Consider the following 16431-nt stretch of genomic DNA (forward strand, 5'->3'; position numbering starts at 1 on the left):
TGCATCAAAACCATTTTCTTCTTCTAAAAATATCACATTTCTTGAAACATACACTTTATCTTTTTCAATGTCATAGCATCTATATCATTTTTGAGTTTCGGAATAGAGATGAAAGTTGGTCATTTTGGTCATTTAGAATGTAACACTTGCAACCAAAGACTCTAAATCTTTCATAAATTGGCTCCAAATTAAAAAGTTTTTGAAAAAGAGAAATGTTTTCTAAAACTTGAAAGGGCATTCTATTAATTAAATAAATAGATGTTAGAATTGCTTCAGCCCAAAAATTTTTTGAAACATCCTTTGATATAAGAAGAGCTCTTGTTGTTTCAAGAATATGTCTATGTTTTCTTACGGCAACTCCATTTTGTTGGGGGGTTTTAGGACAGACTTTTGATGTATAATTCTCTTTTCCTTTAAAAATTCTTCGAATTCATAGGAAATGAATTCTCCCCCAGAATCACTACTAAAAATTTTAAGGTTAGCATCAAATTGTGTTTTAATCATGTTGTAGAAGTTTTTGAAATTCATAAAGACTTCCGATTTGTGTTTAAGAAAGTAAACCCAAGCATATCGAGAGTAATCATCCACAAAAATAACATAAATAGCTTAGACATAATAGGAGCGGGTCCCGATTCATCCAAATGCAGTAATTCAAACTTTCAAAGGGTGCTTTTGCAACAAAACAAGAGACAACAGTCCCTTATTTATAGTACAATGAAAGGAAGAGAGGAAGAAGGAGTTGGCTGTTGGGCCAGCTCCAATGGCTAGAAATCTAGCCATTGGAAGCTGGTCCAACAGCTAGTTCCCTTTTACAAACAATAAAAAAAATAAAAACAGAAAAAGAAGCATATAAAATACATAAACACCTATGCATACATATGTATTTATATATACAAATCATACATGAAACTAGATGTATGATAGTACATATGAAATATATATATGTATACTTACTTGATGTCTAGACCTTAAATTTAACAAAATCATGTCAAGTTATTTTCGTCATTTTTTCGATTTTTTTTTTAACTTTTAAGCAAAAAAAAGGACAAGGGCACCATCGCCCTCTTTCTCTCCTCCCCGTGCGTCCCTCTTTCTCTCCTTCCCAGTGTGTCCCTCATTCTTTCCACAGAGATTGAAGATTTTTGGCGACTGAAATCTTCGAGTGGGTCAAACGACGGCCTGCGGCGACATCTGAAGGGTCTTTGAGTAGAATGGGAGTTTCTCAGCCTCAATTCTAGCAGTTTCTCAGCCTTCTTACTGGCTGTTTCTCAGCCTTATTTTGGCAGCCTTATTTCCGATGAAATGGCAATGTCTCAGCTGTATTTCTGGTGGTTACTCTGCAGCGGTTTATATGTCTGTTGTTTGATTTCTGCCATCCTCACTTTTCAGCCTTATTACATTTTGCTGTATTCCCATGTTCTGCTTCAGCTGTATCACCGATTCAACTAACGACTCATGGCAATGGGTGCTTCTAATTTTCTGTTTTATGTTTAAATCAGTTCACATTATTAACTTATTAACTTAAATGTACTGTTTTTGGCATTTGCTGTTTCTCCCAGTTTATATTTGCTGTTTTTCTGTATCTTGTTTTTACTTGTTTAGCATGACTTTTAGTTTCATTTTATCAACTTATATTTGCTGTTTTACTTCCCATTTATATTTTGTTATTTTTCCGTGTCCTGTTTTGGCTTATTAAGCATGACTTTTTCAACTTTCATGTGTATATAGTTACATATTTGCTTTTATAATAATCATAGTAAGAATAATAAATACCATCGCCGCACTGCTCGGGCACCTGCACCCGGCACCTATGTGACATACTGAATAATCAAACACGTTTATATATATATATATATAAAGCAAAAAGAAAAAAAAAAACGAAGATAAAGGAAAAAGATTAATGATATTTTAAAAAAGAATGCCAAAATGAAACGATCCTTTTATCATGTTTCTTCCCATTTTTTCAAAGGAAAATGTTTTATTTTTTTTATGTTATTTTAATATTTTAATAATTTATTTTGCATCTTGTTCAACATTTTTAATAAACTTAGCAGAAAACTCAAAACCATTATTTTTTTCTATAGTTCTGATATTCTTTAATTTGTTTTTATAGTCTTTAAATTTTTGAATTTCCAAGATTCTCCTGAAAAGAAGCAAATTTCCTGTTTAGAACCCGAGAAAAACCTTACAGATAAATCCTAAGAACTATACCTCAGATGTTATATGTATATAACTGTCATTCAAAAAGCAAGAAAAAAAAAATATATATCAAGCATTCATCAATATAAAAATATACGAACCATTGAACTTGCTGCAACACTTCTAGTGTAAGATAACCTACTCTCAAACCAATCAGCAGGTTGCGAGAAGCGCTCAAGGAAGAAGAAATGAAGAACAGGCCTGCTCATTTCAAAACAATAGAAAATAAACATCCACCACAAATAAAAAAATCTTCGGAGTTCAGATACGGCCAACACAAGCCAAAACATGATGGCACCTGAAATTTTCACAGACCCTCTGAAAAGCCTTGCGCTTGTCTTTCTCCTACAATTCAACCATGCAAATTAGAAATTCCTTTTCCAGCCCAATGAGCAAAGCTTGTAAGTTTAATTGGAGAGTGCAAATTGTGCAACAAAAACAACAGAAAGAAAAGTAAGTTAGTGAACAAATATTAAAAAATGCACCGCACAGTTTGAGGAATTATGACAATGAAGATGAAATTTTTTACCGGGAAGGCCGAAACAGCATGAGCAGGGATGTGTAGGTTAAGCTTCCAAACAACCCAGCAGTTTGATTTAAAAAATGTAACGTTCAGGACTATACTAAAGATTAACCTATTGAGAAGTCAACCTAAGCCATAAAAGTCACTGACATAAAAAAACTTTCATCCACACAGTTACATGGGAAAAAAATAAAAATTTCCTCAATAAGATGCTAATAATTCTAAAAAAAGAATAACAAGAAGAAAACAGAGGTAAAGGTGATAACTGAAAAATGAGAATGATAAGCGAACTACAGAAATACGCTTTCAGGAACTAATTGAAAAAATCTAACAGCCTGGGACATATTTGACAATCACATCCTTTGATGCAATGTAAAAACAAAGACCACATTTTTTGCCAACTTTTCTTCCTTGAATGCAAAATCCACTAGCATTCAGCAAGAAACTTACATTCGTCATGTGCTCCCTGCATTGAAGAAATGACCAGTCACCCTTCCCATAGCGTCCATGTGCCCCTCCAGTTTTCATGCTAAAATATAAAAAAGATTATCCTTTTTCAGTTAATCCTTTCAAATAATAAATTTCTGGTACATAGACAACTATGTTGCAATGGCAGACCCACCTTCCCAAAAGATATTCACCGAGAGGAACTGTGCCATTAACCCATTCAAGCACGCCAGCACTGGGGGTAAATGGAACAACCTGGTGGCCAACGGCCGAAAAGAAGGATGTCAAAAATGAAAAAAAGAAAGAGAAAAACTGTAGTTTACTGACTGGTAATGCTCTATGTATGGTCAACATTATTTAAACCTGCCTTTTATAGAGATTAGATAGAACCTGAAGTTGACATTCAAAATGGAAGCACATCATTCATCAAGATATAAGACGAGCTTCAATGAGTGAAGCTGCTAATCAAATTTAAAGGGTTATCATTTTACAGGTAAAATTTGTTAACAAACTTGCCTATAGTCTACATGTGCTTTAATTCATCTTGAAAGAAAAGAGAGCCAACACCTCAACTGACCTAGCAAAATCACATATTACATAAAAAAAGCATTCCACGGCTGTCACCTCACATGCTGATGGCTAGTTTGAAAATATACCTATGTAAACCAGGACATAAAATGATAAACAAGCAATAAAGGCATACAGCCTTAGAGAAAAGAAAACAGACTAGAGCCCTGACAGGCTGACTCCATTGAAAGAACTAAAAATGTATTAAAGGGAAGGGAAGGGATAGAAAACTGGCACAAGGCCTCATTACAGAGTGGTGCTTGGTTTCTTTTTTATAGACAAGAGTAAGAAGAAGAAGAGAGAGCCAGCTCCAACAGGTAGACAACTATCAATTGGTACTAACCAATAGCTAGCTCAGATAAGCAGAGCAGCGTCAGAAAAAAAGAAATAAAAAGCAAATAAAAGATAGACAAAAATGTTAACAAAAATTACAAAAAGAACACACACACACACACACATGCAAATCATATATTTAACAATTAACAAACTCATATGTGAAAATGACGTATATGCATAAAGATTGAAGCATATGACAGTTTTATACATATACATGTGAGTACTTCCATAAAGTTTAACCGCCTCCCCTGCTGATGTCAAAACATCAACGAATGACAATATAAGGGTATTCTGAAATTCGCATTAAAAAGCCTCTTAAAGATAGATATCAAGTAATCTGTTACTCCAAGAGGGAGATTAATCTATCAAGTACTTTGAGGTCTTCTCATGAAAATCTGATTGTGTTTCCAAGTTCAATGTGGATTCTGGAGCTACTAGTGCCTGTTCGCATGGGTTTGTACCAGTCCAAGAACCTAACGGGAATTACTACCCTGATTTTTCCGACTTGGGGAGCATAGAAAGTTTTTCAGGTGTAGTAGGAAACACAACAATTCAGCTTTTCAGATTATACCTGAAACGGAATGAGAAACAATATTTCTATATTGCACAAACAACATTTATGGTGATATGAAGAAGACTAAGCCGATTGATGTACTCCGGTAATGCTAAGAATTTAGGAGACTTCTAGGATAGAAACAAAGCAAGCCTGTGATGGGAAAAGCTGGGAAATAAAAGCTAGAAGATTAAGAACATCAACATAAAGTTGTTATTGCCTCAAAGTGAAGATGTAATTCATTGTAGTTTGCATGGACAGAACAAGGACTGATGATCAATATGGCTAGGGTTAAGAAGTTAAATATGAATAGCATTTTTGTTGCCAACAGAAAGATTTTGGCAAAAAATATATACTAGCTTTTAAGTAATGACCACTATTCCCATTACATTTATTATCTTACTAACCGGTTACATCTAGTTCTATAAATAATGACATGAGTAGTTAGAGTCTTAGATATGAAATAGCAAATGAAGTTTCTAGACTAACAGTCTTCCAAATGTTGCAATCGCAGTCGGTACAATTTCAAACACAGTTATTATACATTCAATATATTGTGGCACTTCAAAACAAACATCTAATAATTTTTAATTAGCAAATGGCATTCAATACATGAAAACATGCTTGAACCATCAACTAGATAAGTATACCTTGTAAGTGCGTATGCGTAATTTTCTCCTCCAAGTGACATGACGGCTATGCAAAAATGTATTGACTAGACCAAAGAATTGCTCCATGACCTACAAAAATAACCTCTTTACAGACCAGGATGAAGATTTTGATGAACATGAATTGAGTGCATAACTATCATCTCAGGATTCTACACATACAAAACCTCCCAACTATTTGGGAAGAGATACAGATGAGTATTCAGCTGTCCCACGGACAAAAGAAAGGCAGCTGCACCAGCATGACACATCTAGTCAAGGTGAAAACATGGAAGATGGCTTCACACAGCAAAAATATCAGTCAACACTTCTTGTGCATTTATTGTGCAATTATAGACTCAGCCAACTTTGAGTCCTTGACCGAGTTCAACTGTGTCTTTTTTATATAAACCTTTTCAATTAGTTGATAATTTTATTATTTGATTAATTTAATATCCTTTTATTTTGTGCATTTTAATTATGGATGTTTATTGTAGTATGTTGGTCATCAATCTGCTGACTATTCGTCGACAATTTTATTCTATCCTGTGGCTTCAATTTGTACTTCTGTAGGATACTTAGATGATGTAGCCTAAGCCCCAAATAAGCCATCAGAATTTGTCAAAGGTCTAACCACATAGATGGATGTGGAATATCAAAAGGTGTAAGAACAAAAAATCGAGAAATCCAATGTTAGATCAGACTTTAAGAGGCAAAAGAGCGAAGACCACTCATCATAAGGTCTGATTTATGTACCAGGTTGACTGCTAACCATATTTTGTGATCTTTGCTTTGATCATATAGTTTTTCACATTGTGCATACATCCATATGTTTGAGTTTGTGAAAAGCAATAGGAGAATTCACAAAATAGATAGACCATAAACATACTTGGCTGCAGGATTGACTCCTCTCCCTCCCCACACACCCCCCCCCCCCACCCCCCACCAAAAAAAAAAAAAAAAAAAAAACCTTGTCTCTCTCACTCTAGACTCCGTCGCTCAGGATGGGTGAGGCCGACACACATCCCTCGTGCCCAGTGAAACTGGCCATTTAAGTGGGTTTCCAAAAATCTTACAAAGATGGACGTGGAATGCTAGTTTGAACATGAGAAAACCAAGATTCATAATTTTAAAACCCTTGTAGAATGTGATTTATGTTGGATTTTAATATTTCTTTTAAAAATAGAATTTAATACATGTACTCCCATTTGTGTGGTTAAATATGTGAGAGTCAGCTGAAAAATAGGTGAGCCAGCCAGAGAAACCAATCTTAGATCCAAATCTAAGGACTATATTTATAGTCATGTACTCATGTCTTTGCACCCAAGTTTTCTGAAATTGCTTTTAACCTGTGTCTAGTGCCCACACCTATACCCTGTGATGTAGATGTTAAGAAGCATCCACTTATGAGATATCACAGCAAATAAGAGCATGTCCATCCTCATTGGCATCTTAGGGAAGAACAGAGTCCACAAAGGAAAGAGAACAAGACAAAGAACATGAAAAAGTGAACTTTCCAACACCCCACATATATACCCATGTGACATAGATGTTAAGAAGCATCTCTCAATGAGATATCACAACAAATAGCAGAGTATCCATCCCCATTGGCAAGAACCGACGAAAAAAGGGAAACAAGAGAAAGAACACGAAGAAAGTAAAATTTCCATCCTTCAAACTACTATGCATAGCACTGTAAGAAATGACTATTTGCTTTAAAAGTTAATTTCCAGGGAAAATTTTATAATATTAACAGATAAGGATGCTGGTAACAGTATCCGGAAAACAAAAGTCGCATTAGTAAGAAACTGGTGAAAAATTGCTAGTATATATAGCAACAGAATTATTCAAACAAGAATAGATGAACCAAAAGCACAAGATGCTGAGGTGATTGAATGAGTGCCTACAATCGGTAAAGAAGCAGCACAAAATATTCATCACACAACTGGTACACAACCAAGCATAACCTGAGTAGCCATATTCAAATGGAAGAAGTGATTCGCATGAAAAAGAAAATGGATTCCCTTGTTCTGGTCATGAGTTTCAAAATGATATTAGCATCACATATAGACTATAGTCATATCAATGCAAAGTGCATTGTAAGTTAAACAGGATGAAACCATGAAGCATGTTCTAGGACACCTAGACAATTTTGTCAAAATGACAGTGTCCAAGTTATCTCGACTATCACTGAACATAATATACTTAAGGCCCCAGGGAACAGCTTCAAAATAATCACCTCAGTTTTCAATGTACACTTATATGGTAATGCTTATGGAAAAACTCCAAATAAGATGCCATTGTACAATATGTCTGAGCAACAGCATGCAAAAGACTTTAAAAGATGAGCAAGATGTTAACTAGATAAGATTCCCTAGGCAAATGGCTGCTCCTGGTTCCAGAAAGGTGTAAGACAAAGTAACATATAAAAGATGATTGTAGCTATTTCCTTACAGCATCCTGTCTTAAATCATCATTTCCTGATTTTGCAAGTTGGCGATATAAATGGCCATCAGATCCTAGGCACTCAACCACTTTTGGAGCATTAATTCCATTCATTATCCTGTATACACAGAAGAACGAGCTTGAACTTGTGACACTGAACCTGACATTTTCTTCACAGAAAAAGACATGAAATAAGCAACCTTCATATGCAGAGGACCAGAAATGCATACATGATTGAGTCTGCAAAGCCTTTAAAGTATGGAAAAGACCCCTCTGGGTATTCACAGCTATGGTCAATTGGAATGGTAGCTGTTACCACAGGAACCTACAAAAGGAGTATGCACATAAATCACCATAGCGGGTAAAACAACAGAGTAAAAACAGGAAGTAAAGTAATGAAAAACACATTTTATTATCAAAATCAATAAAAAAAAAATTAAAATTGGAAGGGCCAGACAGTTAGATATAAGTATCTTCTCATTAAGTACATAAGAAACAAGGACAAACTCACAAGAACGACAGATACTTTTCTACATAAGCAATATGAAAGAAAAACAGGTTTATAAGTGTTACATAGAGAGGTAGAGAAAAGGGAGAAGAAGAGAACGTGAGGAAGAGTGAGAGAATAGGAAGTAGTCAAGAATATGTCGGCTGCTCTTTTTCCTTTAGACTAAATAAGGATTAGGGTTATGTTTAACCCTTTACATAAAGAGTTCAACAAAACTTTAAAAATTCAGAAAACCACCTAATACTAAATTCCAAAATACAAGAAACTTCAAATCCCAAACCAGCACGTTTCCTCAACACTCCCCTTCAAGCTGGAGCATAGATGTCTATCATGCTCAGCTTGCTACAACATAGGAAGAGCTTTGGTAAATATATCTACAGGTTGGTCTTTTGAACCAAGTCTCTAATGTAATGGCAATCAACGTCAACATGTTTGATCCGTTCGTGAAAGACCGGATTATTTGCTATATAAGTAGCCACTTTATTATGACATTGCATTTTTATAGGCAATTCTATCTGAATTCCAAGACCTTCAAGCATGGCTCTCACCCAGGTGATTTCAGTGGCTGTTTGGGCCATGGCTCGATATTCTGACTCTGTACTAGATCAAACAACAATAGCTTGTTTTTTACTTCTCCAAGAAACTAAGTTATCACCAGCAAAGATACAGAATCCCGTAGTGGACTTTCTGTCATCAATTGAGCCTGCATAATCTGCATCAGAATAAGCTTCTATCTGAAGTGAAGAGCTTCTTCTAAATAATAGACCATATCTGAAGTGAAGCTGACAAGGCATCAATAAATTTGCACATTTGATCTCCCAAATGAGTTGTACTAACAAATTTAGAAAGATGATGAATTGTGCATTGTCTAATCCCTTTACGCAGGGCAATAGGTAATTCATCAGGAACAAAAGCATCAAAGGAACACTCAGGCATGTCATGTAATTCAGAACTATTTACCTTCCGAGAGCAAAATGATGCAGGGTCATTAGATGATGGATTCCTTCTTGAATATGTGAGAGGATGATCTTTAAATCGTGGAATGGAGGGATTGAAACAGGTGGGTGATGATGAAAAAGAGAGGGACTCAAGTGAAATAGGAGGAATTGGAAGTGGAACAAAAAGGGGCATCTCAAACTTTGGATATGAAGGACTTGCAGGAAAGAATGGAGACGACTGGAGAAAGGTTACATCGGCACTAACAAACTCTCGATTAGATATATGATCTAGGCATCGATACCCTTTTTTATTTTTAGAGTATCCCACAAATACACATTTACTTGCTTGCGCAGCTAGTTTATCTCGATTGGGTCCAAGTTTATGTACAAAGCAAGTGCACCCAAATATACGTAGAGGTAAAGAAAACAAAGCTCTGTTTGGGTAGAGAATTTGAATTGAAATTTTGTTGTTATGGAAGAGGATGACATTCAATTTATTAGGTAACATGCGGTCAAAATTGCGTCTCCCCAATATTTGGAAGGCATATGTGAATGAATCGTGATTGTGCGGGCTACATCCAACAAATGGCGATGTTTTCTTTCAACTACACCATTTTGTTGGGATGTGTAAGGACAAGTAAAATGTGGCACAATACCATGGGATTTATAAAATTCAAGTAAATGAGTAGATTTGAACTCGAGAGCATTGTCAATGCGAACAACCTTTGTAAATCAGTCCCAATCTTGAGAATGCAAATGCTTCAAGAGATACACTCTTGAAGATTCCAAAACCTTCAATAGGTAATGCACAACCAAACCTCAAACTTGAGGAGAAGATAAATATATTAATCTCAAGAGAAGAGGACACAAGAGAGGCCTAAAAGCCTTAACAAAACAAGGGACAACAGTCCCTTATTTATAGTACAATGAAAGGGAGAGAAGGAGGAGTTGGCTGTTGGGCCAGCTCCAACGACTAGAAATCTAGCCGTTGGAAGCTGGCCCAACAGCTAGTTCCCCTTTACAAAATAAGAAAAAGTAAAAATAGAAAAAGAAAAGAAATAAAAAGGTACATAAAAAAGAAAAAGAAACAAATAAAATAAAATACATAAACACCTATGCATACATAGATATTCATATATACAAATCATACATGAAACTAGATGTATGACACTATATATGAAATATACATATGTATACTTACATAATGTCAAATCTTTAAATTCTAACACCCCCCCTCAAACTTACGGTGTGATTGCCGAATGTTTGCCTAGAAGAAACTGAAGTCGTGCTGAAGCAAGTGCCTTGGTGAAGAAATCTCCAAGTTGATATTCGGAAGGGACAAAGGACATATCGATTGTTCGGCTAAAATATTCTTCTCTCACATAGTGACAATCCATTTCAATATGCTTTGTCCGTTCATGAAAAGTATGATTGCTAGCAATGTAGATGGCACTTTTATTGTCGCAGCAGAGCTTGGTTGCTTCATTTAAGTCAATTCCAATGTCCTTCAATAAGCTTTTTAACCATACAATCTCCATGGTGGTGGTGGCCATGGCACGATACTCTGCTTCAGTTGATGATAGAGATACTTTATTTTGTTTTTTGCACCTCCACGAAATAAGAGTCACCTAGAAAAACACAAAAACCGGTGGTGGAATGCCTGTTATTAGGATCTCCACCCCAATCAGCATCAGTATAGGCAATCATATTCAAGTTTGATGAGGAGGATAGAAAAAGTCCTTTAGTGATTGTGTGTTTGACATATCGAACAATCCTCAATGCAGCTCCCATGTGTACAGAAGTGGGTCTTTGTTGAAACTGACTTATGACATGTACAACATGTGATATGTCAGGCCTTGTGATGGACAAATATGTGAGAGCTCCAACCAATTGACGAAATGGGGTGGGATTTTCTAGAATTTCTCCATCATCAATCTTCATCTTTACTCCTAAGGCTTCAAGAGTGTCCACCACCTTGTCATATAGACCATTGTTTAATAGAAGCAATGGCAATAAGAGCTCTAACAGAGGTCATACGAGCAACAGGGGCGAAAGTTTCTTCGTAACCAATCCCATATTCTTGGGCATATCCTTTGGCAACAAGTCTAGCTTTATACCTTTCAAGTGATCCATCACTTCTAGTCTTGACTTTGTAAACCCACCTACATCCTATTGTCCTTTTTCCTATAGGAAGAGACACAATGTCCCAAGTTTTATTGTCTTCAAGGGCTCTAAGTTCATTGTTCATTGCTTCAATCCAATGTGGGTTAGTTTTGGCTTCAAGATATGATGAAGGTTCAACATGAGAGTGAATAGCTAATAAACAAGCTCTATGTTTTGGGGAAAAAGACTCCTAGGAGACAAACTTTTGAGGTGGATGAAAAACTCTTTGAGATCTCCTAAGAGTAGGTTGAGACTCTTGGATGTTTTGTTGAGACCTTCTCTTATAAACTATAACTTCTCTTGGTGGAGATCTAAAAGGAGTACTCTCAACCTCATTTAGAGCATCATCATGTGAAGAAGGCAAAACATCATCATCATCATCATTTATCCATAAAAAAGAATAGTCATCTTCATGCTTGGGTTTATTTTCATTAAAGCCATTTTCTTCTTCTAAAAATATCACATTTCTTGAAATATACATTTTATCTTTTTCAATATCATAGCATCTATATCCTTTTTGAGTTTTGGAATAGCAAATAAAGACACATTGAATAGCCCTAGATGAAAGTTTGTCATTTTTGTCATTTAAAATGAAACATTTGCAACCAAAGAGTTTGAATCTTTTATAAATTGACTCCAAATTAAAATGTAATGCTCGTTGGTTCGGCGGGTCGGGTCAAGCTAGGGTCCAGACCCGGACCTGACCCCCACTCGCGTAAGGGCCCGACGCGAGGTCCTTCTCCCTCGCCTTTCCCCTTCCTTTTTCGTCGTCGCCTGGAGGTCTCCCGTGACAGCGCAGAGGGAGGAGAGTGGCGGACGGTGTGGGGGTGGCTGGAACGGCGACGGCGACGGCGACGGAGGTGGCAGCGGCGGCGGCGGCGGCGGCTTGGTAAACCCTCTCTCTCTCGTGCGATTTTTCTTTCTCTGCCACTGATGCCCTTTTTTTTTTGTTTTTCTCTCTGCCGCACGTCCCCTCTTCTTCTCTCTCGCCACTTTCTTTCCCCTCTTTCCGCTGGTTCTCTACCGCTCGACCCTCCTCTCACTCACCCGCACTCCCCCACCTGCTCTTTCTCTCTCTTCTCACCCCACGGCCGTTTTCCCCCTTGACCGAACCCTTCCTCTCTCTGTCTCTCCTCTCTGTCAGCGTCCCTTTTCTCTGGTTCGTTTTAGTTTTTTTTCTCCTACTGCTACCGTGGGTTAGCAACAGATTTTGTGTTGAACCTTTTGAAGGTATGTTGACTCTTTCCATGGCGTTTTGGGGTTGGATTGCGGTTTAGGGACGTTTTTCCCCTCTCACCAGCTAGTAGGGCGTGTAGTGAGCAGCGACAGCAAGCAATCTCGAGCATTGGCACTTGATCAGACGTGTGAAGTGGTTGCTAGAAGGGTTGTAGCAGTTTGGACGCTTGTTTTGGGGTGAGCAATACCTAATCAAGCTCAAAATAATGAATATTACCTTCTAAAGCATGTATAATTATGGTTCGAGCATGCTAGAGCTTAGAATTGATGATTTTGGGACGCATGTTAGTAATTTTGTTTTTTGGGGGAAACTTAGGATTTGCGTTGGAAAGTGATGATTCATGTATTTAATGATCGTTTAAGCATGATGGATTAATTTTCGAAGCTTTAGGGAAGCATGGTAGAAATTGTGAGGTTGTGGGGAAGATTTAGAACCGTCTTAGGGAGTGTAGCGCAGACTTCGGTGAACGGGTGTATCATGAAGTCAATTAGGGATATATGCGTATTGGGATGTGACTTGAGGTTGATGTCTTACTTAAAGAACGTTATTGAGGAAGGAATTAGTGATGGTTTGATTGATGGTTGAAGGCTTTGATAATTCGAGGCAACGTCAAGACGTAAAGGAAGAGGCCTATTGGAGAGCTTGTTGGTCGACACTACCTGTCGATACCCTCTTGAGGCGATGACACGTGCCTCAAGGATTTTATTTTTGTATCTGTTCGTTTCTGTTTGATTGGTGTAGGTATCTAGTAGAAACTTTATTCTTGTTTATGTTTGCAGGTGCACCGGGCTCATCCCGTCGACCTTGAGTTCGAAGCTTGAGGGATTTTGAAGAATTTGGTGAGCGCGCCACAGGTATGGCAACTTTCCAGGCAAATTCCTGTCTGGGGCAATTGTGTGATTGAGTGCTCTTAGGATCAAGGGATCCTAGGATTGTGATGTTAATTGATTGACTGTTTTGTGATTGAGTATGTGTATGTTGCTTACATGATATGAATGGGTTAGAAAGATTATTAGTCATTCGTTTTAAAAATGTTACGCATTGGCATGTGCATGCTAGAATTGATATTTGTTTAGGACAGATGAGGCGGGGTATCGAGTCGAGTGTCTCCTCGACCCCAATTGTGCATTAGAAAGCATCATAGAATGATAACTGCATAGGACAGCTACGAGCCAACCGCAGATCGAGACTACTCTCTGTGGATTGGCTATGTTTTTCAAAGAGGTGACTGACATGATTGATGTGATGATTGATATGAATGTGTATGTTGTTACATATGCATTGCCATGGGCAATGATGCTAATGGATGTTTTGGATGGTGGTTGTACCCGTATGGTATGACGGCTAGCAATGACTGTTACTGTATGTATAGACCTCATGTGGAGGTAATCAGAGGTGTGGGTGCACTCGGGAAGTGTACTAACCTCGTGTGCTAGCCAGTCATCTTGTGAATGTGTAACTATAATGATAAGAATGAATAACTAAGAGATGAGAGGCCAGTGGGATGTGGCTATGTGTTTGGGAGACGTCCCCCTTGATTTGCCACTGGTCTCGCCTGTCAGAGCGCAGGCGGTGTAAGGCCCCAGGGTTCTGTTGTGTGTTGTGCTTGGAGCGTTGGGCTCCCGCCTTCCCAACCTGGGTGTCCTAGGGAAGGCTGAGTATCTCACCTTGGACTTCACACATCCAGGGATGAGTGCTCTACCGCTGCAGCGGGTGAAATGGATCCATACTGTTATGGGCCACCACGGGGATTGTCTCTCGGCTGTAGGCCGCCCGCGGTGTGCACGTGCCTGTGTTGCACCCACAGGAACTGTTAATGCACTAAAGTTAATGAAAATGCAATGTGTTTGACAGAATGCATGTGACTGACGTATATGTGATTGATATGGATGCAAGTGTTATGTTTAAGCATGCTTCGCATGTGACTGATGTTGTGTTAGTGTGGCCATCAAGTGGCTTTTACGTGTCACACTCAGACGCGACATGACGATAGATGAGTTGATATTTGTCCCTTCATTTGAGCCTTACTTGAGAGGGTTTGGCATTTTCCTGGCTTGTTGCCATACTGCGAAGGCTGAGCCTTCAGTTGTTTTCTTTTTCAGGTTTTGGCAGACCCGGGGCAACAGGTTGAGCGGATGGCTTCACTCACGTCCTACTGGGGTGGTTTTGGGATTGTCGTTTGTAGTGCCGGCGCGTCATGTTTTGGGTTTATTGATGTCCTTTTTTTGTTAGGCATCAATGTTATTGATTTTGGGGCTTTTTGGTTATGCACATAGATGTGAATTTGTAGGAAACAAAATGGTTATATCAATGAAAGTTCGCCCAATTGTTTTGTATTGCTTGGCTCATTGTCAATTTGAATTGTTGGGTAGTCACATCTCGATGCTTTATGTCTTTTTCAAAAAAAAAAAAATAGTTTGAGGGTTAAAAAGGTCGGGGTGTGACATACAAAGTTTTTGAAAAGGTGAAATATTTTCTAAAACTTTAGAGGGCATTCTATTAATCAAGTAAATGGATGTTAGAATCGCTTCAGCCCAAAAATTTTTTGGAACATTTTTTGATATAAGAAGAGCTCTTGTTATTTCAAGAATATGTCTATGTTTTCTTTCAACAACTCCATTTTGTTGGGGGGTTTTGGGACAAGACTTTTGGTGTATAACTCCATTTTCCTTTAGGAATTCTTCAAATTCATTGGAAATGAATTCTCCCCCGGAATCACTTCTAAAAATTTTAAGATTTGCATCAAATTGAGTTTTGATCATGTTGTAAAAGTTTTTAAAATTCATAAAGACTTCCGATTTACGTTTAAGAAAGTAAACCCAAGCATATCGTGAGTAATCATCCACAAAAATGACATAATAAAGCAAACCACCTTTAGACATAATAGGAGCGGGACCCCATACATCCGAATGCACTAATTCAAAAGGTGCCTTTGCAACAAAATTTCTATTTCCAAAAGGTAAAACCTTAATTTTGGCTTTAATGCAATCATCACAAGAGATCATTTCTTTACATTTTTCTTCCAAAAAAGGGATACAAGACATTTTTCCTAAACTTGAATGCCCAAGTCTTTGATGTCAAACTTGAATGTCACTCTTCTTGACTACATTGCAAGTAGGGTTGGAAAGATCCAAAAAATCAACATAGTAGAGATCATTTTTCCTAAAACCTTCCCCAATCGTCTTCTTGGAAAGATGGTCCTGTATCAAAAATTTATTTTGTGAGAAGATAATATCACATCCATGATTTGTTATTTGAGAAACCGACAAGAGATTTAAGTTAAGTTTGGGAATAAATCTAATTTTTGGTATTTTAAAAACTTTTGAATTAAAATTTTGATCAATATTCCCAACACATTTGATTTCAAGAGGAGTTCCATCGGCGGTTTTAACAAATGGGCAAGATTCTTCCTTAGTGCATTCGGTAAGTAAAGAACTACAAGGCGTCATATGAAATGAAGCTCCGGAATCAAGAATCCAAGAGTACTTACTTGATGATGTAGATGCCACCGTTGCTCCGGAAATTGGAGAAGTCCCTCCTCCTTTGACAAGCGGTTGAAGAGCATCAATAAGCTTTGGTTGGAGGGCACTTACAAGTTTGTCTAGGTCAAATCGATTGCTTTCTTCATACATTGTCCCAGCCATACTTGTCTTTTTATCAAATCTCCTCAATTTAAGACATCTAAGTTTAGTATGTCCTTCTTCTTGACAATGGAAACATATCATCTTCTTGTTGCCATTATTGTTATGCTCATAGTTTCGATTAAAGTGAGGAGGCCTATAAGTTCTCATATGAGCACCGGGTCTTGAGGTAGCAAGAACACTCTCACTCTTATCTTTGGAAAAATTGAGTTTATTCTCCTCCATTT

At 37.5% G+C, this 16431-nt stretch overlaps 1 protein-coding gene across 5 annotated transcripts in view; it reads right to left on the minus strand.

Annotated features, from left to right (window-relative positions):
- LOC116261494 (serine/threonine-protein kinase ATM) overlaps positions 1-16431 on the minus strand; it is a 145682-nt gene that overhangs the window by 11619 nt on the left and 117632 nt on the right. For 3 of the 5 annotated variants that reach the window (XM_031640278.2, XM_031640277.2, XM_031640279.2), the window contains 7 exons: positions 7948-8042; positions 7727-7835; positions 5276-5365; positions 3345-3424; positions 3173-3251; positions 2498-2544; positions 2301-2400 (listed from right to left, as the gene is read on the minus strand). In XM_031640278.2, coding sequence (XP_031496138.1) covers positions 2301-2400; positions 2498-2544; positions 3173-3251; positions 3345-3424; positions 5276-5365; positions 7727-7835; positions 7948-8042 — 600 coding nt within the window. Of the gene's footprint in view, positions 1-2300; positions 2401-2497; positions 2545-3172; positions 3252-3344; positions 3425-5275; positions 5366-7726; positions 7836-7947; positions 8043-16431 lie in introns of those variants that run through there. The other 2 variants (XR_007574323.1, XR_004174299.2) reach the window with 2 other exon arrangements.

The sequence above is a fragment of the Nymphaea colorata genome, chromosome 9 (assembly GCF_008831285.2).
Source record: "Nymphaea colorata isolate Beijing-Zhang1983 chromosome 9, ASM883128v2, whole genome shotgun sequence".
Lineage (NCBI taxonomy): Eukaryota > Viridiplantae > Streptophyta > Magnoliopsida > Nymphaeales > Nymphaeaceae > Nymphaea > Nymphaea colorata.